The 21,217-nt window shown below is 42.6% G+C and overlaps 2 protein-coding genes across 5 annotated transcripts; one reads left to right on the top strand and one right to left on the bottom strand.

The window, feature by feature from the left end:
* Positions 1-1,706: 1,706 nt before the first annotated feature.
* Rab3 (RAS oncogene family member Rab3) lies at positions 1,707-19,564 on the bottom strand. Of its 4 annotated transcripts, none has more exons than XM_076828089.1 (4): positions 19,396-19,564; positions 9,258-9,479; positions 8,297-8,587; positions 1,707-7,072 (listed from the first exon to the last, which is right to left on the bottom strand). In XM_076828089.1, the coding sequence occupies exons 2-4, from the start codon at positions 9,477-9,479 to the stop codon at positions 6,923-6,925; spliced, it is 663 nt and encodes a 220-aa protein (XP_076684204.1). In that variant the 5' UTR covers positions 19,396-19,564; the 3' UTR covers positions 1,707-6,922. The 4 variants fall into 4 exon arrangements, with proteins under 4 accessions (XP_076684204.1, XP_076684202.1, XP_076684205.1 ...); XM_076828087.1 differs by lacking the exon at positions 19,396-19,564 and adding an exon at positions 11,732-12,260; XM_076828090.1 differs by lacking the exon at positions 19,396-19,564 and adding an exon at positions 11,596-11,735.
* A 53-nt stretch (positions 19,565-19,617) lies between these two features.
* On the top strand, positions 19,618-21,198 carry LOC143377123 (uncharacterized). The gene is made up of 2 exons (XM_076828092.1): positions 19,618-20,451; positions 20,741-21,198. Exons 1-2 carry the CDS (start codon positions 20,315-20,317, stop codon positions 20,934-20,936), a joined length of 333 nt encoding a protein of 110 aa, XP_076684207.1. The 5' UTR covers positions 19,618-20,314; the 3' UTR covers positions 20,937-21,198.
* Positions 21,199-21,217: the final 19 nt, after the last annotated feature.

Below are 21,217 nucleotides of genomic sequence, written 5' to 3'. Positions count from 1 at the left end.
AATTTGCAAATATTATTTAGGAGTAAATTTACAATTTGCAAATTTTACTTGGGAATAAATTTGCAATTTTCAAATATTAGTTAGGAATAAATTTACAATTTTTCAGGCTTACGTTCTGCATTTATAAAGCCTGCTTGAATTTCAAAATGCATTTATAATGCTAAAACGCTTGAGAAGAGTTTCAAGATTTTTGGTGACTTTAATATTAAATTTTACGAACAATTTTGGTATCATTCATTCATCGTTCGTTTCAAACTTTCAAGTATTACTAAATAGTCCTGTTGGTCATTAAATACTATGAAACAATCAATATTTGAGCAGATTAGAATAATTTATGCAATTTCATGCGTGATCGATGTGAAATCACAGTAGAAGTTGACTGTCACGGCCAGACTTCTTGGCAGGGGAATTGTCCGCGCCAAGTCAGACAGCAACTCAAGAATTGGCTCGTGAAGCTATTTAAATGTGAATTTCGCAACCAGGCAGGGCATTTTGAGCAATTAAATACATATCAATCAATCAGTCACCACTTGCAATGTTCGAGGCTACATCGGACTGCTTTAAATCATCTAGTTTCTTTTATTCCTAAAAATACTTTATTCGCCACATAGTTTTTCAAGTGCTTTATTATATTGCTCAAAGGAAAGTTTAAGAACAATATCTTTTAATGCGTAGAGAAGTTCAGTACTAAACTTTGAGGTTAGATTTTGATGAAAGTGTTGGTAACACTGATTCATTCTGGGGAATCCCTGAACCCTGTGCGAAAGAGGTTAGGTGTATAGTTTCTTTTTGCTAAAATGTGGTATCTTGTTGTAATCATCCGTGTTTCAAACTTTTTCCACTATTATTATCTGCTGAATATAGTAGCTTTGCAAAGTTAATACTGTAGAAATGATTTTTAAAAATTTTTGAAGTCGATTAAGTGGGCTGAATTGGATTTTGATTTTTTTAAGTCTGATTGGCTGTTGTTAGGACTAATTTAATATAGCCAAGTTTCATTAAATGTAATATAAGATAGATCTGGAGCAGATATAAGTCAGAACAGAATGCAGCCCCTGGTTTAGTGTAATTAAATTCAATTTGAAACGGACGGGGCAAAATAAGTCTGAAAATTCGATGTTCCTTTCTCAAAATTGTATATTAAACTTATGATATCAATTTAAATACTGTATTTCCAAAAGTGGGATCTACTTTTGACTTCTTTCCTTACCTTTCGATCCACCCTGTTGAAACAAATGTCTTCCTTCCTCCTCGCACTGGCCAACACAGGGGAATTGAAACACTTAACAAAAAGAAGAAACAATTCTCCTCAAGTATGTAATCACAAACATTACCAACAAGCTTCCTCAAAACTTAAGCGAAGCATCTCTAAAAACACTTCAAGCCTCCCAACTTCAAACCAATAAAAATTCAAATTCCCCCATTGAAAACTAATACAATTAAAATTAATTCAAGTTCAACGTCATTCCACCACCCAAAATAAAATCCAGAAAGTGTATTTCAAATTTAATGCCCCACAAAACTAAAATTAAAAAAAAAAATTAGTCGAGTAGTTTAGTTAAACAATGCACTAAATTATTAAATTATTACTACTCGAATAAATTACTAGGCGCGTCTGAATCAGCCTATAGAGTGCAACTAATGGAAGCTGAAACTGAAACTATCCACCGCCACTTGTTAAACGTTAGAATAAATATTCCGTCGACGATCGCACCTCCACGTTAACAGCACAATTTTATTTTGTTCCTGTCTGATCGATACAATCGATACAGCCCCTCCCGTCGACAGATCGTTCTCTGACAAATCCTCTCGGTTTGAACGCGGCTTCCGCTCTCTCGGGTCGCAGCCGAGTTGACACGAATAAGTAACGCTTACATTACACTTCATTACAGATTCAATAATATACATATATATATTTATATATTTATATAATATAATATGTATTCTTTTTTTTCTTTTTTTTTCTCTTTAAATATATTGCTCTATCTACAGAGGGGCAGCTTGCCTATAGTAGGTTTTTAACGCCAGGGCGACGGCTGAAGTAATGTAACTGGATGGACGCTGCGCTCTCACGTGATAATTGACGCCGAAGATCGATCTATCCGTTCCGTTTCTCCACTTTCCCCCTAGGAGATGGGCAAAATTTTTATTCAAATAAAAACGTCGAATAACGAATGAAAGTTAAAGAAATTAGTTAAAAATAATCCGAAGTTAAAGCAACTTTTATTCGAGCCGTTATTTAAATAATTTCTTATTTAGTTAATGCCCAACTCCGCCTAACGCGCACCTCGCGAAAGAAATCTTCTCGAGTTCAACTCTCAACCGCGCACTGCTTTGTCGCATATTTCTTCGTTTATGTTTCATTTGGTCTGGATCCATCACGACTTGTTAATTAGTCAATTTCACGCAGGCAAAATGGCTTGAAGATAGTAATTATCCGGGGGTCGAATGAAACTGTTGAATTTTGCAAATAAAAGTTATGCATAGGAATCTTATGCTTTAAATCATTTCTTTTCTGTTTTTAGTTAACTTTGTACATTAAACATTTAACTCTGTTGCAAGAGTTCAATTTTTAGTATTTATTTTAGGCTCGATTAATAAAAGTTCTGGTGTAATATAAAAGTTGGGAATATTTTTTTAATTAATATTATTTAAGGAATTGGAAGCGGGATAAATATAGAAGAGCAATCACAGTTAAAGTTTAAAGTTTCCAATTTAAATTTATCCACCCCACGACATTTCCTGGAAATCTACTTGTCGCAACTCCACCTTTTTTCAGAGCAGAATTAACGTTTCTGTTCAACCAGAACTTTTTCCTACTTTCAAGAAAATAAAAGCTTCTTATTTAGGCAAAAATGTGTGGAATAAAAGTTTATTTAATATACTGCATTTTGTAACAGAAAAGGTAATCATAAAATTACAGTTATTTCATAATTAATTGAAAACTTTAACAGCTTCATTCCACCCCTGTAAATATCCCAAACGTCTTTTACTATGCTTTGTAATAATATCAATATATCAGAACAGAAGATTTTTTATTCCATAACAATTATATTATTTGGTAAAAAAATTTCGAGACTCAAGACTGATATTGGGAGGTACTGAGGGATGATAAGTATTGTGCTGCAGCTTTAGCATTTCAGCTGCAATTAGTTTCGAACGGAATTAATTATATTGAAATTGAAATTTCAGTAACTGGGACGTTGTGCTGTTATAAAATAATTACAGAGATTGCGAGTGATTGCAGTAACGAGGGTAGTTACGAAAGCTACGACATTAATTGCGATTGGTTAAAATAAAATTTCATGGCGGGAATAGGGTGGATTTAGTTGTTTTTTTTTTTTCCGCACTGCCTTTGACGGATTTAATTAATGCCCTTTTGTCAACGGCAGGCTCGAAATGTTTTCCAGTCGATGGAACGACGGAAAGCGAGGCGAGGACAATTGAATTTCTGCTTCTCCTCCATTCCAAGATCGTTTGCAGAGAAAATGGGGGCATCGACGCGCGCTTATCTTGAAGCGAAATGGCCGGCTTGCTCCACTTGTTTGGAATTTCGCTTTTCTTTCAATCGATTGAGTAACAGCAATACTCTACTTATTGTCACGCGACACACTTCGGTTCATACTTCTCCGCTGTGAAATTCTGTCTGGAAGCTTTTTCATTAAAACAGTTTTCAGTCAGAATTGTGGAAAAAGAAAATTTAACTTCGCTATAAATATCCATGTCAATTTTCCATTTTCACGTTTTTTTTTTACTGGATATTTAAACAGTATGTAAAATTTATTTTCACCCCCGTTTGGGAAATCATGAACTTCCCACAATTATTTCTGGAAAATTTTCCCCCATGTTTTTTCGTAATTTTTTAAAAAATTTTAAATTTAAAAATGTTTCCAGTTCTCACAGTAATCAGCCTGCTACTCAATTTTTCCCGATCCCCCTTCCAAACAAAATGAAACAAATGTTTCCCTCTGTTGCATTTAAGCAAAAGCCCCTCAATGGAAGACCAAGCACCTACCCCTCTCCCCCTGGTTTATCTATCCAGGCTCAACGTCCACGTCAATGTACTTCAGCCATCGCAACAATTCTATTAACATCGTGTCTCAGGTGCCCGAGCTTCCGAGGTTCAAAATTAATGTTGTGCATCAGGTCGACGTCGTCGAAGTTTCAGGTTCAAACGAGAACGAGTTCGAAGGGTGCAGAAGAAGGGGAGAAATCGTAGCCACAGTGAAAGTTCGTCTAAGTTCCTTCTAAACCAATAGAAACGTCAAAAACAAACGCACTACCTAAGTATAAAGGGGGGTGTAAAAAAAACTCCCCCAAAAAATTCCATTTCTCCCCCGAAAATGTACAACGAACTTAAACGAAGCTTTCACAGACTCTCGACTGACTAGAAGCCATTTCTTCCTTTCTACTGATTTAAAATTCCGATGGCAAAAAACATCCCTAAAAAAATTTCCAAATTTCAGACTCTAAGAAATCTGGGAGGGGTTCAGAAGGCCAACTAAAAAGACGTTGGAATTGAAATTTGCGCGTCCTCTTTATCCCCAAGAAGCTTGATTGCCTTTCGACTTGTGGTCGGGTTTGAAGCTGAGAATAAGAAATAAATAAAAAAGATCTCAACCCACACGGAAGTACTTTTTCATTAAATACAACACATATTTATATATTTCTTTCTTTGTTGCCAGAGCTGCAATCGAACGCATAACATTTATTTGTCACATGAATTGCACGCATGCGCGGCCCCGCGGCGCCTTAAGCCGCGTCCACGCGTGAAAAGGTGGGGCCACTTGAAATTCCAACACTAAACGGATTTTTCGTCGACGAATATTCCCGCCGTGATACCACCTCGTTTATTACCGATCCGCGCGATAATAGCGCGTTACACATTTTTCAAGTGTGCGCGCGGCTTAACTGTTTGTTTTAATCCCAACCGCGGAGCATTGAATACACTCGGTTACGGATCGAGGTGCGCTTGAAAATCGGAGCCGGCTGTGTCCTTCGAAACTGATTACAGTGATAAAGGGTCCATAGCTACGAACCAACTGATCCAGAGGATCGAACAGGCGGGAGAAATGTTGTTTGAAAAGTAGGTGGCGCTGCGATCAGTTTGTTCTTGGACTATTTCGAGAGAACACAGCTATATCTGTTTAAACAATCTTCCCACGACCCCTGGTTTTTTAAAGACAGAATCAACGAGACTCACGACCCAGGAACATTGCTGCTGCCCTTCGATCCTTTCGCCACTGGAAAGGGATTTTGAAAAAAAAAAGTTCTTTCTTCAGTAGCGCAGAGAAATGATCGTCCCACCAGTCCCCTAAAATTCAGTTCCATTACAACTCCAAATTCTAAATTTCACTTGCGATAAAATGTATCTCTTCCGCTCCGAGGCTTGTAGAAAAATCCTTTCCCTCTATTTATTATCGTCTTTCTCTATTATTGTCCAAACGGTTTCTGGGTCTGTTAATAAATTTGAATAGAATCATTTATGAAACTGAAAACCACCGAGTTTCACGCGTAATAAAAAGCACCTTGAAACTTGAAAAAATTCCCATTAGATTCCCTCTCCCTTGAATATTTCCCCCTCCCCCGAAAAAGGAATATAAAACGAACGAAAGATTTCGACTATATTGTTATTACAAAAGTCCCCATTGGCTCCAATTCGGCGATATGTAATGGAATTTCATCCTAATAGTGGCGAAAGGTTGAATTCGGCGCCATAGCAAGAGCACGTTCGCCAGGGGCGGGAAATTCAAACCGCGCGAAGACTCTATCGTTACAGAGACAAGTTCGTCAACGTTTCTTGCCACGACACCGTTCGAATTCATCGCGAAACCACTCGCACGCGAGCCGCCGTCGCTTTCTCCTCCGTTCCCCCTCGAATTTTCCCGTCGAACCCGACAAGGACGACGTCTGCTCGCAACCGGACTCGGATCAGCTCAGTGGCACCTCCGCGTAATCAGGCTACAACCATCATACATATTTATACATGCATACAGGGTGGTTCGAGTAATTCTGGCCAGAATAATTGCTCCCACCATCATTAAACCGATCTTGAACACCATCGTCCTTAATTATTCGACGCAACGAGTGGGTAAGCTGACTGTAACAAGCTACTTTTTAGGTTAGGTTTCTGTGGCTCGAAGGAACTCTGTTAAACCTCCAGCTTCTTGCCTCGAACGCGTGAAATAAATGATAAAATGTTCGCTATATAATGGTACTCTAACCGTGGAAGATTAATGAGTGCTCTAAACACCATACACCGGGTTTTATCTTACAGTGTATCTACCTTCCTAGGGACTTTGGTCTCTCCAGTGACTGCAGAGTTGGCAATTCATTCTCCGCGGGTTGAAAGCGTGATTCTTCGCGAAACGTCTATCTCTTATAATCGTGTTTTCTTTGCAGTCCGCCAGAGTGAGGTTAGTCAGCTGGCAGAATGCCATGGAGGGGCGCCAAGGCAATAGGGGATCCCCGCATCGGTCGATCGATGGTGGAAGGAAACGAGTCTGATCAGATTTCACGGTCCACCTTGTACGTATATACGTGTTTATGTGCATATATATAAATATATCGATCGAGAAAGGAGGAAAGAAAAAGAGCAGAACGAAGAACGGCCGGAAAGACGGGTGAAAGGGACGACGAACAGGGGAATGAACTAGAGCCAGCGTTATCACTCGACCTTCCTCCTTCTCTCTTTCTCCCTCTCTCGCTATCTCCTTCCCACGCACACAGGTACACACGAGCGTACAGAGACACAGGCACACATACCCACGTACACAGGCATCCAGGCACACATGTACAGGCATACACGCGTTTCTCTCTTTTAATATTTCTTCTTCTTCTTCTGTTTCCTTCTTCCTCCTCGGCTTCCTCTTCCTATCCCCGTATCCCTCTTGTGATAGCGTTTAGATGGCCTGTCACGTTTTTAGCAATTGCAGTTGGTGCTCGCTGGATTGGTCGGCTGATCGGTGAGTCGTTGTCCCTGGGCCGCGCCGCTCGCCACCAGGCTTGGATCGTTCGCCAGGGACTCGCTCATCTCGTCGCAGATGATGTCTACCAACTGCTCGAACACCACCTGCGGGGACAGACCAAGTTCGCTGATTCACTGGGGGGGAATCGATGAGCCTGCGGCTCTGCTGGAACTTCGTGAGGAACATCGATTGGATAGTGGGATTGGAACATGGGTTTCTGGTCTCATTTGGTCTAGGTAATCTAGGTGATCATGGGGTGTTCCTATCTAGACCCTGTTTAGGCTTCCTCCCCTGGTTGTGTTATCATGCGGAATATATTTCTCGGGGAATATAGTTCCCAAAGTTGAGGACAAGTGTAGGAATAGGTTTTGTAGTTCCTACGTATTTGTGGGAGCCACGGAAAAAAGGACCTCGGACCCGCGATCTTCGGATCCTCCGCATACTGGCCAGCCGCCAAAGCAACTCCACCAACGCCGGTCTCCGAAGTCTCTATATTCTTAATAGCATTTCTTGGACCCAAACAACCCAAAGGTGCCTTTATCTATCCCCTTTTGGGGTGCTTTAATAAAATAGCTGTGGTACCAGTCCTCACCTAATCCTCATTTAGCAATAAAACAGACTCAGCCCTGGCAAGACCTATACTTAGCCCAGACCTAGCTCTCTAATCTGACCTAGATCTGCCCCAAGCCCCATTTAGTCTACCCATGCGTGGCATACATCTAAAATCCAGACCCGCAATAAAAGTCCCTGACTTGTCACCGTATTCGCCAAGCTTTATGAAACTGAAGCAGTATCTACCGAAAGGGTGCTCAGCTGCCTCGGAACCCCAAGGCAGACGCCACCGACTGCAGGCAGAAAAATCGATCAAGTGGACGTCAATATGCCAGTGCCAATAGCTTGGACTCGTGTTAGAATGATTAATGGCCCCAGACCAGCGATAATATGGGACGCCTGATCGAATGTAATGGTGCAGCGCACGCACACAGCCTGCGGTCGGGAATAAGTGTTGAAACGTGACACGGTAACCTTTCCGGCATCCTCTACTAATGGTGGTAACACGCGATCCCTGTTGGGGATAATGGCGGCGGTAAACAGTGGAAGAAGAGAATAGGCATGGGTGGGGTAATCAGTTGAGCAGCTTGTATAAAATGTGCGGAGCTTGAACTTTAATTGAAACCTCTAGTTGGACTCGAGCTGCACTTAATTGGATCTTCATCGAGCCTATCTTGATGCCAGCGGCAGCTGGGTCTCAGCCTCGAGCACTTCCGAGGGAGCTCGACTGGGATCCCCCAGGTTCTTTCAATTTCAGAGTGGATCTGGAAAGTTACCTTAATATTAACATTCTCTTTGGCGGATGTCTCGAAGAACTGCACACCCAACTGGTCCGCCAATTGCTTGCCCCTCTCAGTGCTAATCACCCTCTCCTCCTCCATGTCGCACTTGTTGCCAACCAGGATCACTTGGGCATTCTCGATCGAGTAATTCTTGATCTGCGTGATCCAGTCTTGCACCGCGTTGAACGACTCCTCGTTCGTGATATCGTAGACCAGGATGAAACCCATCGCCCCTCTATAGTAGGCCCGCGTTATCGTCCTGTATCTTTCTTGACCCGCTGTATCCTAAAATGGTGAAGCCGGCATGTCAGACTTAGCCTCCGCTTCTTCCTTTACTTCACGCGGGCACGAACATTGCGCAGCCTTGACTTTTTATTCCATTCGGCACGACAATGAGAAAAATTGATTTGGAATCTAGCGGACTAATGGCGAAAGACACTCTGCCCAGGCGGGCATATTTCAGCCGAGGGAAAACGACCGACTGTCACGAGCGAGGAAGATACACGTGCAACGATAATGTACGACTATGGATTTTTCTGTATCTTCCTTCGGGTGATAAATGGAGCCACGTGCGGGCAAACTTGTCAGAATAATCACACTTCCATGGAAACCGACCAAACGTCCCGAAGCTATATTTAGCTCTTTTCCAAACGATTGGCTATACCACCTTTCTGTTACACGACCCTTTTATCATTTACTTAGCAAATCTGTTACACCAAATTCTGAGTATGCAATTAGGTGATCCATGGTGCAGAATTTCGGTGGGCCTGAGTACGTAAGAATTTAATTCAGAAAGAATAATCTGAGTATCAGAGTTTGACAGGGAATAACCGCGCAAACGTGTCACGTAGAGTCGGGGGATTCCTTGGTGATGAATAAAGTCCGGCGCTAAAGTTACTTGCATATAATTTTGAAAGTTACTGTTCAACTGTGCATAGTAGCAGGGTATACTGACCCAGATCTGTAGCTTGACCCTTTTGTCGTGTCTGAAGACCGTTTTCACTTTAAAATCGATGCCCACGGTCGACACGAAGGCCGAGGTGAAGGAATCCTCCGCGTAACGGATGAGAAAGGAGGTTTTGCCGACGGCCGAGCTGCCGATGAGCAGCAACTTGAACATGTAGTCGAAGTTTTGGTCCGCGGCATCCTTCTGGAGCTTTGGATCCTGGCCCGCCATCTGCGAAGAAAACATAATTAAAAGATAAGTATGAAGAAAAGCACAAAAGGTGTGGGATTTTTTTTTTAAATATAGGGAAAGCAATATATTATGTATATAAATTCTATTCCTAGAAAAAGTCCCCGTACAACTGAACCCTGCCAGTTAAAGACAGTTGAGTCTAGACACCTGACTCCTCAGACAGGGAGTGTCAGGGATGTTCTAGCCCGCGAGAGGTGGCAGGGGTGGGTAAGCAGACATGTCTAAAGGGAGAAAAGCTCGATTTGAAGCAGAAAGCTGGAGGCAAATTCGCAGGAGAGCAGGGAGAGCTAGGGAGACTCTGGCAGGGTTAGAATCCTTGAAGCTGGTAGAGATGGGTAGCCTGACATGTGCAAAGAGTAAATTCCATTACATAAATTTTATCCCGCGAACTTTCACGAATCTTTGCAGCTGATTTAATGCTGTTTGCAAGCCTGAGTATATTCGTATTTATTTGAGGGTGAAAAGGTTTGAAGAAGGGTGCAGCGTTGAGTCAAGCGAATTTCTCGTGCCACGTGTGCTCTCCCCAAGTCACGAAGCTTGCGTTAAGCCTTTTAAATGATACTTCATCTTGCTACGGTGCAGAAGAGGGGTGGTCAACGACTTGAAAAACTGTGCCACTGTGGTGGCTGCATTTCAGAGGCGTTTCTGGGGAAACTGAGTGTACCAGGTGCCTTCTTTTTCATTTCGCAGAAGTGAGAAAAACTTTCTACAACCCCTGCTGGATGGCTTACTTTTATACATAATGGAACAATTTTTTTTTTTAAATATTTCAGCATTATCTTTTATCACATTTCCTGCTTCTGTTGAAATATTCTCTGACACTGAATTTCGTTTAAAAGATAATATTCATGGGGCACGTTTGCGCTCGACAATTTGTTACGCAAACGCAAATGTCAGCGCGAAGCGACCATTTATCTTGTAGAAGCAACACGTCTGCAAAGAATTACTATTAATCTACAAGTCGCGTAATTCACTACCCACGCTGATTAAATATTCGCAGTCTCTGTTAATTATTCTTTAGAATTAATTATTAAATTATACCTATCCTTTATAAATTCCCAATTTCCAAGCTACAGCCTCATCAATATTCAACCTCCACCGTAGAGATTCGTAAATTCCGTGTTCTAATAAATAATATACCATCGCAAATTCTTCCCCAAACTATTATTTAATCCCTCCATAATTTAAAATCCGCCGAATACTTCCCCTTCGTAAATCCACCCTCACCCACATACCTCTCTATTTTTGCTCTTCATCTATCCCACCCCTTGTGCTTCATTTACAAAAACAAAAAATCAACAACCACCCCCAAATCACGCGTCGAATTTTTTCTGTATTTCTTTGCTCCCACCCCCTAGAATGGTGCCGTTTGATAATATGAATTTTGAATTTGAAGAATTTCTCGAAAATGGTAAGCCTTATCGAAATTTTCTTCAAACAATATTAAAAGACCATCCAATTTCCTACAATTAAAGTATATATAATTTTGTCGTGCGTCCAACCAGTTTTTAGATAATAGCGTTTGAATATAGAGAGCTCGGCGCCTCGCGAGTACAGGTGGGACGCGCGAAGCGCCGATCTCTCTGTATTCAAACGCTGTTATCTAAGAACTGGTTGGAAGCACAGAAAAGTTATATACACAGAAATTGTAGAAAATTGAACGCTCTCTCAATGTTATTTGAAGAAAATTTCGATAAGGCTTACCATTTTTGAGAAATTCTTCAAATTCAAAACCACTGATGAATTCTAAACTTTCCTGCTGTGCGATTGCAATTCTTTTATGAAATCAAACCGTATTAGGGGGTGAGAGCAGAAGAAATCGCAGCTTGAAAACAAGGGCCACCCTATTAACCACCCCGAACACTATACCCCCAATTTCTTCCCTCCACCACTTCCTCCCGAATCAACTCGAAGCACATTGTCCTCCGTCCTCCAACAATACCGGCGCTCCTCGAGCAAGATGAATTTCTACATTCATTCCGGCCGGTTCCCCATCTTCGACCGCGCTCCTTGCCGATCCCTCGTCCCTCATAAGATTACACTTAACTCCGCGCGGCCCCTCCACCCTCCCAGACCTATTGTCCCTATATCCTACTTTCTCGCAGCTTCTCTTCGGGCTGAGCCACTCGGGAAGCTCCGCGAACCGTCCGCGTCCCCCGATCGACCGACACTATTCGCAATCACCGCGGAACATCGCCCGCCACCACCAGGAAATGCACACGCGTCAATACCGGAAGCCCGCCGCCCGAGGTAATCTCGACTATGGACAACATTCGCGCCATCCTCGGCCGCAGCTCCAGCACGGAGTCCTTCACAGGCGGCCTGGTCCCGCTTCGCCTTTTCCACCTCATCCCGGCGGAAGCCTCCTCTTCCTTCCTCTTCCGCGCGAACAAATCGAACATCTCCACTGCGCGACACTGTTAAACTTCAACGGTCCTTTTCATGGGACGTTCTTTCGGCTGCGCGTGAGTGTTTCGGGGCGTGGAATAGTAAAGATGGAATTACGGTTTTGCAGCAAGTCTTCTTTGCTTTGCTCGCGAAGAAATTGGAGTTTAATATTCTGCGAGAGTTTGGAGGGTTAGTGGCTGCTTTAATGGAACTGTTTGGGGTTGTATGCGAATGCTTTGGGGGGTGGAATGAACGACAAGTGGGTTAGTTCTTTCAGATGCTGGGGGAAGTTTGGGGAGATGTTTGGGAAACTGGAAATTTGTTGGTGCAGGTTGTAATCAGAGATGGGCAAACATTTTATTTAAATAAAAAATTAGAGTAAAGAATAAAAGTTTAAAAAATTATTGCTCGTTTGTCAAATAAAGACAAACCAAAAGAGAATAAAAAAATTACGTTTATTCGTCAAATAATCCAAAGTTGAAGTAACTTTTAATTGAGATGTTATTTAAATATTTTTTTATTAATTTCTGCCCAACTCTGGTTTTTCAGTGTTTTCATTCACTATTGAAAATTGAATGTATAGTTTCCTCTTTGATACGAAGAATGATCGTACGAAGAAATGAAGGGAACCTTGAATACAGACACTTAATTGTTCATATAATTATTGCCCACTAAAAGCACTGAGTTCTGCCATCGCTTTTTACCAACAAAGTTCCAGTCTAACATCGTCTCGCAGAAAATCGTCGAAGTGTCACGCTTTTAACAATTTTTCTTTCAACATTCACCACATTTCACAAACTCAGGGGCCTGAATTATTTGCTCCACAGTGAAGAGCACAAAAGATTACGCGAATGCGTCAAAATTCCAGAGGGGACTAATTTTTTTAATCAAACTTAGGCTTCCATTTCGTGCTGAGCGAAGAAAATTCGATGGAAGCAATATTGTTACTTCTTTCCACCAAATCGACTGATTTATTTGCAACTTATATTCAACGAATTCCGATGGTCACATTTTCCGCCGCGTAATTCCGCGACGAGTGTAGAGTGTTAATGAACGAGGAGTGTGGTGAATTTTTAAAAGGATAACGACTTTCTTCGAGTCCCACCGAACTTCTGTTCGTCGGCCTTGTCAACGTGGACAAGCTCACGGTTTCTTTCGTTACCATTCGCGTTCAGTCGTTTCTTTCCCTTCCTCGTTCGGACGATATCGCGGTTTCTTGATAGGCATGTGCACGCCCACGCAGTAAAGGAGGAAGACTTGCACCTCTGAGGGCCATTTCTTATTGGAACCACTTCATTTTTTTTTTAACAAGGAAATCTGAGGTTTTGTGTTATTTAATAGTAGGGCAGGGGTGGTATCGTGGAAGCATAATTTTTTCCATTTCGCATTATTGGAAAATTAATGAGGACCATTCCGAGTTGAGCTTCTCCTATTTTTTTTTTAAGGAAAACAGTGTTTGCTCTATTATTTATTAAGGGGAGGGGGTGTCACGTGGGGGTGGATGGAGTAAAGACATTTTTATTTCACATCGTTCCTCTTTCAGTATGGAAAATCGTAGGAGAAATGAAAAATGAAAATCGTAGAACAAATTCTGGTGACTTAAAATGGTAACTTTTACTTTCTTTTTTTTTTAACAAGGAAATCTGAGGTTTTGTGTTATTTAATAGTAGGGCAGGGTTGGTATAGTGGAAGCATAATTTTTTCCATTTCGCATTATTGGAAAATTAACGAGGACCATTCCGAGTTGAGCTTCTCCTATTTTTTTTAAGAAAAACAGTGTTTGCTCCATTATTTATTAAGGGTAGGGGGTGTCACGTGGGGGTGGATGGAGTAAAGACATTTTTATTTCACATCGTTCCTCTTTCAGTATGGAAAATCGTAGGAGAAATGAAGAATGAAAATCGTAGAACAAATTCTGGTGACTTAAAATGGTAACTTTTACTTTTTTTTTTTTGCAACTTTTTATACTTCAATAGGTCTACATTTCCCATCAGAATTTCCCTCCCCATTTCATTCGATGGAATAAAATTCAATTTAACCGAAACAGCAACTTTCGTTTCTCTATTTTTTTTTCTTATCCAACAGCCCCAACACTGTACCTCAAAATATGCTCCCTCTTGTACCCAATGCCAATAAAACGGCAACAAAGGATGTGCAGAGATATCGGCACACTGGGGATCAACCCTCTAGCACAGTTACAGCGAGCAGTTCCCTCCATAATTAACCAATACTTTCCCCAATAAATTCCCAATTACCACCCCCTCCCGTACAATGGCACCTCAGAATGCAATGCATCGATCAGTACCATTGGATGAGATTCTCTGATGCAATTGCAGGGATGCCTGATTGGATAATCAATAATCCCACGAGTGGTCCAATCAGCCCCGACGATTCTCATCCACCCTCTTTCCACAACAAAAAAGGTACACCCCCAATAAAACCACACAAAAGATGGTGAAAAATAAAGTCAGCGCTGAAAAACGGGGCCGAACAATTTCATTCATTAAATCATCCTCAATGTAAAATGGAGCCTTTGCATCACGCGCCTCATTCACCCCCTGGCACTCCGGTGCCAGCTGCACAGGCATAAACAGTTTCACGCAGGTCGTTACAAAATCCCATTGCCGTTTCACTGCCTCTTCTCCGCCGACTTTAACGAGGCTGGACACGAAACGCACGCGTTCGCAGGCCGCAGAAACTTCCGTCGCGTCGCCTGCCGTTAATCTGCCCTGCGTTTCCTAGGCGATAGGAAGACCGGCGGTTCCGTGCCCGTGACTCTTTTCCCGGGCGCCAGGGGCGGCTGCAGACACCGCGGGGCCACGTGGGAAAAGCGGAATAAATGCAGTCCGGGGAGCGAAGCCGATGGAGCAGTGTTTCTCAACCTTGGGGGTGCAGTGAACCCCGTCTGACGAATTCACGATTAAAAGAAGGCGCGACTACGAAGGGTTAATATTTGCATAACAGTGAAGAAATTCAGCGATAAAAATAGTCACGGTGAGGGTCAACGTCGACTCACAAAATTTACCACAGCCCCGTCAATTTTAAAGGCGCGACGATAAAACGTAGAGGGCGTATGCGGAGAAGGGAGAGGAATCTATTTGTGCATTTTGCAGAAAAATGCGACAATCCGACTGTAATACTGTTACAGAATGGGAATTGACTATTGCATCAGCCAGTTGGAATTTGCGGTAACAACTGCAGTGGATAAATAGGGGACGGTGCCAGGTGTGTGTAATGGATATAAAAAAAGGTACGTGGCAAGGGTAATTGCTTTTTGTTTGCCGCGAAATTGATCCGCCAACAAAGACCGATGCACCTGAACAAACTCGCGGCTCAGAGCCGCGGGGCTAACAGTTGCAGACGGTTTTCCATGTGAATGCGAATGAGGCGGTCGTCTGCAGATGCCTGGCGGTTACGCGGCTCGAATGATTTCACGCCGATTGCGGAACAATGCCGGGGAATGGGTGGAGGGTGATTAGCGAGCATAGGATCAGCTGCGATTCCAACTGCAGTTGTACCGGAAAATAAATTCCAGGAGCGGGTGGCTATAAATAAACGACACTGAAGCATAGAAACTCTTGGAACTTTTTAGACCCGGTGGGAGGTTCTTATCGATTTCATGCTCGAGACGCAGCGGCAACCCCACGGTTCCCTCGGATTTTCAAGTTCTATCATTTCTGCCTCGCTTATTTCTAGGATGCTCGTCGGGACGAGGACAAATTAGATGCTGTCTCGGCCCGGAAAGAGCATTCTAACCGCCCATCGGGTTTCTGGGTTGCTGCGGAAGACTACATTAACCCCCGAAATCTTTAAACTACGCGACACGTTCAAACACTGTTTTAATTAATTTACCCCGTTTCAGAATCAGCTTACATGACGAAATTTGTAATCTGTTTCATGGTCTATCTGGTTACATCTTTCATTCAGAACCGAGTGCAACTCTTTCCCTCCCTCAGAAAAGGGGGAAAATAGTGAAGAGGGTGCAATTTTTTTTCTAAAATTTGTGTAATATTTAGGTAACAATATTAAATACTGAATGAGATAAAAAGTAGTAGAGTTTAATTTGTATCTGCAATGGAATCCCCCCAAAAAGAAGAAAAATAGTGAAGAAAGAGGGTGCAATTTTTTTTTCTAAAATTTGTGTAATATTTAGGTAACAATATTAAATACTGAATGGGATAAAAAGTACTTGAGTTTTTTTGTATCTGCAATGGAATCCCTCCAAAAAGAAGAAAAATAGTGAAGAAAAGGGGGTTGAATTTTTTTTTCTAAAATTTGTGTAATATTTAGGTAACAATATTAAATACAGAATGAGATAAAAAGTAGTAGAGTTTAATTTGTATCTGCAATGGAATCCCCCCAAAAAGAAGAAAAATAGTGAAGAAAAGAGGGTTGAATTTTTTTTTCTAAAATTTGTGTAATATTTAGGTACCAATATTAAATACTGAATGAGATAAAAAGTACTAGAGTTTAATTTGTATCTGCAATGGAATCCCTCCAAAAAGAAGAAAAATAGTGAAGAAGAGGGGGTTGAATTTTTTTCATAAAAGTTGTGTAATATTTAGATAGCAGTATAAAATAATGAATTATATAAAAAGTTCTAGAATTTAGTTCATATCTTCAATGGAATCCCTCCAAAAAGACTTCTAAAAATAGTGAAGAAAAGGGGGTTGAATTTTTTTCATAAAATTTTTGTAATATTTAGATAACAATATAAAAAAACTGAAGGAGATAGAAAGTTCTAGAATTCAGTTCCTATCTTCAATGGAATCCCTCCAAAAAGACTTCTAAAAATAGTGAAGAAAAGGGGGTTGAATTTTTTTCATAAAACTTGTGTAATATTTAGATAACAATATAAAAAAACTGAAGGAGATAGAAAGTTCTAGAATTCAGTTCCTATCTTCAATGGAATCTGCTTCCAAATGGCTTCGAGCACCGGAAGTTCGACAACCTGTCGCCGATACCTAAACACCGTGAAAAGATTTCGCCGTGGAAATGTGTCAGCCACCTACGCAATCGTGCTCCAAGCGCCACAGCCGTGAAAAGTGGGACAAGGTTCGCGATAATCATATCGTCGCCCATATGTTAACGTCGAACGTGCAACGCCAGTGCTGCACATAGTTGCATCCCTAGTTGCTCGATAAAGCGTTTATACTGCGAAAATTTTGCGACGTGAAAAAAAAAGATCTAAAGCCAGAAAAGGAGATTTTGAACGCTGAAGAAAGGAGCAAAAACTTGATAGTGCGCACGTGGACTACTGGGAGTGGCTTGCAGTGGAATCTTTCTGGAAATTATAGTAGGGTGACTGTAAAATTTGGTATTTATGAAGATATGGGAGACAAGAGACAGTTTTGCAAGAAAGAATTTCTGAACAGGTATTAGAGGGTAGACCAAATGGTGCAGGGATACAAGGAAGTGTTAAAACAGATTTTTAACACTAGAATTAACTAACCAAAACGACTGGTTTTAGATTTGGCAATAAAGTTACCATTTTTAATTATGAGAAAAATGTATTTCTAAGTAGTATAAATATGTGTATGTTTATTTTTTAACAGTATATAAAAATTAAAAAAGTATGAGAAAAGGTTTATTTTCCTTGTACCTATAACGTATTTTATAAATAACCAGTCATTTTGACGGTAGTCAAGTGTTAAAGAGTAGAACCTGTGAAGTGACAATGATGAATTCTTCCTTGTACTGAGAGGGGCTCTTCAGGACTGCAACGTTTGTTCCTCCACTCAAGAGATGTGAAATTAGTGACTCAGTCAGCAGCCAAGAGATCATAAAATCGAATTGGCAAAGCGAGGATTCCCCTATTAACGGAATTTCTAGAGTGCTCGTAACTACCTACGTACATACATCTTTGTATTCGGCTCAAGAGCCTCTTAATAATATTGAAATGCATTGTAACGTCAATATGACGCGGGGCTAGTAGATTAAGAGCCCTTTGTCCCTTTTGGGGAGCTTCTGCTCAGTGCATATGCTTCTATATAATACTCCATCAATTTTGGGGAAGATACCACAGGTGATCTCCTCAGCTTTGAATTTGCAATCAAGAAGCCTTGCATACAATTCAATTACCTGTTGCGATGAGTAACAATGGCACCAATAAGTGTACTGCATTAAATGATACAAAAGAATGCCAGAGAAATTGGTGATCCCAAATGTAGCAATGCAAGTGACAACTTGTTCAGACTAACTCAGACCCGGTTTGTGCCCTATGCAGAGCCAGGAGACCCAGTTGGGATCTAACGCAGGCCTTCGCCAAACTCAACCCAGATCTAATCCTACCCTTACTCAGACTTTGGTCTATATGCTACATCCTCAGAAGAAGAGAACCCTTCTACACTCCCAGGTTCTTCAAACAGTGCCACGCTAGCGATTAACTGTTTCGATCATCCCCTACCGTGCACCCTTCAATTTCCGCAGGTTAGCCAGCGACTCGAGTGGAAAATATCAGCTAAAATGGCGGAAATATCACTGGAGAAGCTGGAATCCTCCACGTTCGTCGATTACGTTGCGCCACGGGATGGCGGTGGCGAGGTGGAGGTGGGAAAGGGTGGCGGAGGCAACAGAGCAAATATTTTTGGAAGATCGATTCCTAACCCCCTGACCACCCACGCCGCTCGTTACACGGTTTCGATTTCAGTGGCTGGCAGAATGAACGTAGACGGAAGATGGAGCCTCCGTATGTGTAACGTCGCGACGCTCGAATCTGGATCCCGAAAACGCGTCCCAATCGATACGCTGGATTCCTAGATATGCACGGATGCTTCCCCTAAAAGCCTCCCAATGCCACACGACTTTTAACGAATTCCCACCGCATAGCAGCCGACCGTCCCTTTTACCATGAATCCCAGGCCCCTCGTAATCCTCACAGCTGACACGTTACCTCCAAATCGAGGGCAGAAGCTAGCATTGCCCCCTCCCCCAGGCGGAGAGACAGAATAGAGAGAGGAAGGTCACACAGGACAAAGAGGAGCCCGCGACAGAGGCGAATCCTCAGCGACAGTCGGCCCGACATCCCGCAAACTCGACCCCAGGTCGGCACGAGACATCTACGGCCGATCCGAGAGAGTCCATAGCCCCAGTTTCACCTGGCGACTTGAATAATTCATCTACCTCGGTGCTCCGCCACCTTGGACTGGCTCCAGAGAGCTGGGACAGCCACCCCGGTAGCCGAGTCCACGGTGCAACCCTGACCAGCGCCATTGGCGTGCGGGAAACGGTGGAAAATACCTGTTAGGTGGTCCGTGAGGCGCAGAGAGGTGCGTGGGAAGAAGCTCGACGGCCACGGCTCCCAACGCGATAGAGGAAAAGCGAGGACGAGGACGCTGGGAAGCGAGACAGAGGGAGACAGAGGGAAATCAATAAGCGAGTTTATCGACGGGCAGGCTGGCCGGACGGAAAGACGTTCGGGCTCGAGATCGCTGATGGCAGGAGGCACGGGGGAACAGGGACAGGGCACGTCCATCCCGTCCGACGAGTAGCCGCCGACCTGTACCACCTGAGAAGAAGGATGATCCTTTCGCACGGTTGATCGCTGACCACAAGGGGGGATGCACCGCGCGCTGCGCTCTTGGTACCTGGGCACCGGGGCTCGGCGACGATACTTCCGGCGTGAAACGGCGAGCTCAATGGGGGATCCGACACCACGGCGAACACACGCAGCACCGGGGGGGTTGTTTCACGCGACGATTTTAAAGCGACTGGACTGGCCTCGGCGAAGGCTCGCGCCACTGTAGCCCGCTATAGCTAAAATATCGACCATTTCGTGGACCCCCGCCCGTCCTCGAGCCAATCCGGAGGAAGGCCGCGCCTGCGCCACGGCAACCCCGTCTGGACATCAATATACCGCCAGGAGAAACTCGGCGACGAGGGAGGACACTTGTTGATCCCGGGGCACTCCGATGCCTACGACTATGCACGCTGCATCGGGGAAACCCTTTGCAGGTACCTGACTTACCGACCGTGGTTAATTTACCTGCTATCTGTACGGGATAAATATTCTAGGGGTTGGATTTCGTGAAATATTGTACGCTTTGGGAAAGTGACGGTGTAGGGGCATTCTTTGGTATAAAATCAGGCTTTTTGGGAGAGTAAATTATTTTTAAATGGGCCTTGGTTTCGCAGGTATTCGAGGTCGAAGTTGGTTGCACGCAGGCTGGTGGATCGCGTTGTAAAATTTAGTGACGAATAACTGGGAAAGGAAGGAGTTTATCGAAAATAGTTGTTCTTTAAAATCGTCGCGTTGACAATTTTGCAGAGCGTTAATGCTCCGAACTCGGCCACGTAGCAGCCGAAATCGTTTGTTTTAGGCACGGTGGGGTTGATTTGGTTTGGATCTTGTCCTGGTTTCTCGTAAATTTTAAAGAATATGATCATTCGTTTTGTGCATATCTGCCAAGAAAATTGATTTTTTAAATATGCCTTACAACAATTCTCGCGGCCAGGACAGTAACTTCGTGAAAGAGAAGCATGTACTCGAATCAGAGGTCAGTTGCGAGGACCATGTCGTGAAGCGATCACAATCTGGACGTAAAATTGTAGAAACCAATCTCAGGTGAAAAATTCTTTCAGTTCTTTCTTTCACTGAATTTAATAAACCTTGCCACTTCCACGCTGAATTATTTACATTATAAAATTCTGTTCACCATTTGGGTACATTCGACGAAAACATGTACGCCGTGCGGAAACGCCGATAGGCGTTGAGCGATCATGGATAAGGAATACAAATAAAGAATTTCCGCACGGGGCGTGTGTTTTTATCTGAATACACGAAGGGTTTAATGGGGGTGTCTTCTCTTTCATTCTCGCAATGTAATGGGAGTATTAAAAATTACCTCTTGCAGCCTGAGAAAATGCCGTAGCGTCGACGAGCCACTGAAAAGAAGTAAACGTAGGAGAATTCGTAGGCTGAGGACGCAGAATTTCAAAATGAATTTCCTGCAGGTGAAAATGCAAAAAAATAAATCTGGCGCCACCAAGAAATCTGATTGTAATGCAGCAGTGCCCAGTCCAATTGACTTTGACAGCCACACTCTGTAAATTTTTGTAGATTAAATTGTAAATATTGTATATAAATAAAGCAAAGGGAGATGGAAGAGAAAATGTTGAGTTATTTACTTTTTGTACTATTTCCGACTTTTCTATGTGAATATTTCATTTCCTCGCTGTCGGATGAGTTAAATTTCCCACTTCCCTTTGATAATTGAAAGTTATTGAAAATTTTAAGCCATTAAGATAGGAATTAGCTTATTCCCTTCGCCTCGGGGAGGAGAAATGAGGTTAAGGCTCCTGAAAAATTACTTCCAAGTATTTATATCAGT

The sequence above is a fragment of the Andrena cerasifolii genome, chromosome 15, assembly GCF_050908995.1.
Source record: "Andrena cerasifolii isolate SP2316 chromosome 15, iyAndCera1_principal, whole genome shotgun sequence".
NCBI lineage: Eukaryota > Metazoa > Arthropoda > Insecta > Hymenoptera > Andrenidae > Andrena > Andrena cerasifolii.
This window is presented reverse-complemented; position numbering and strand designations above follow the sequence as displayed.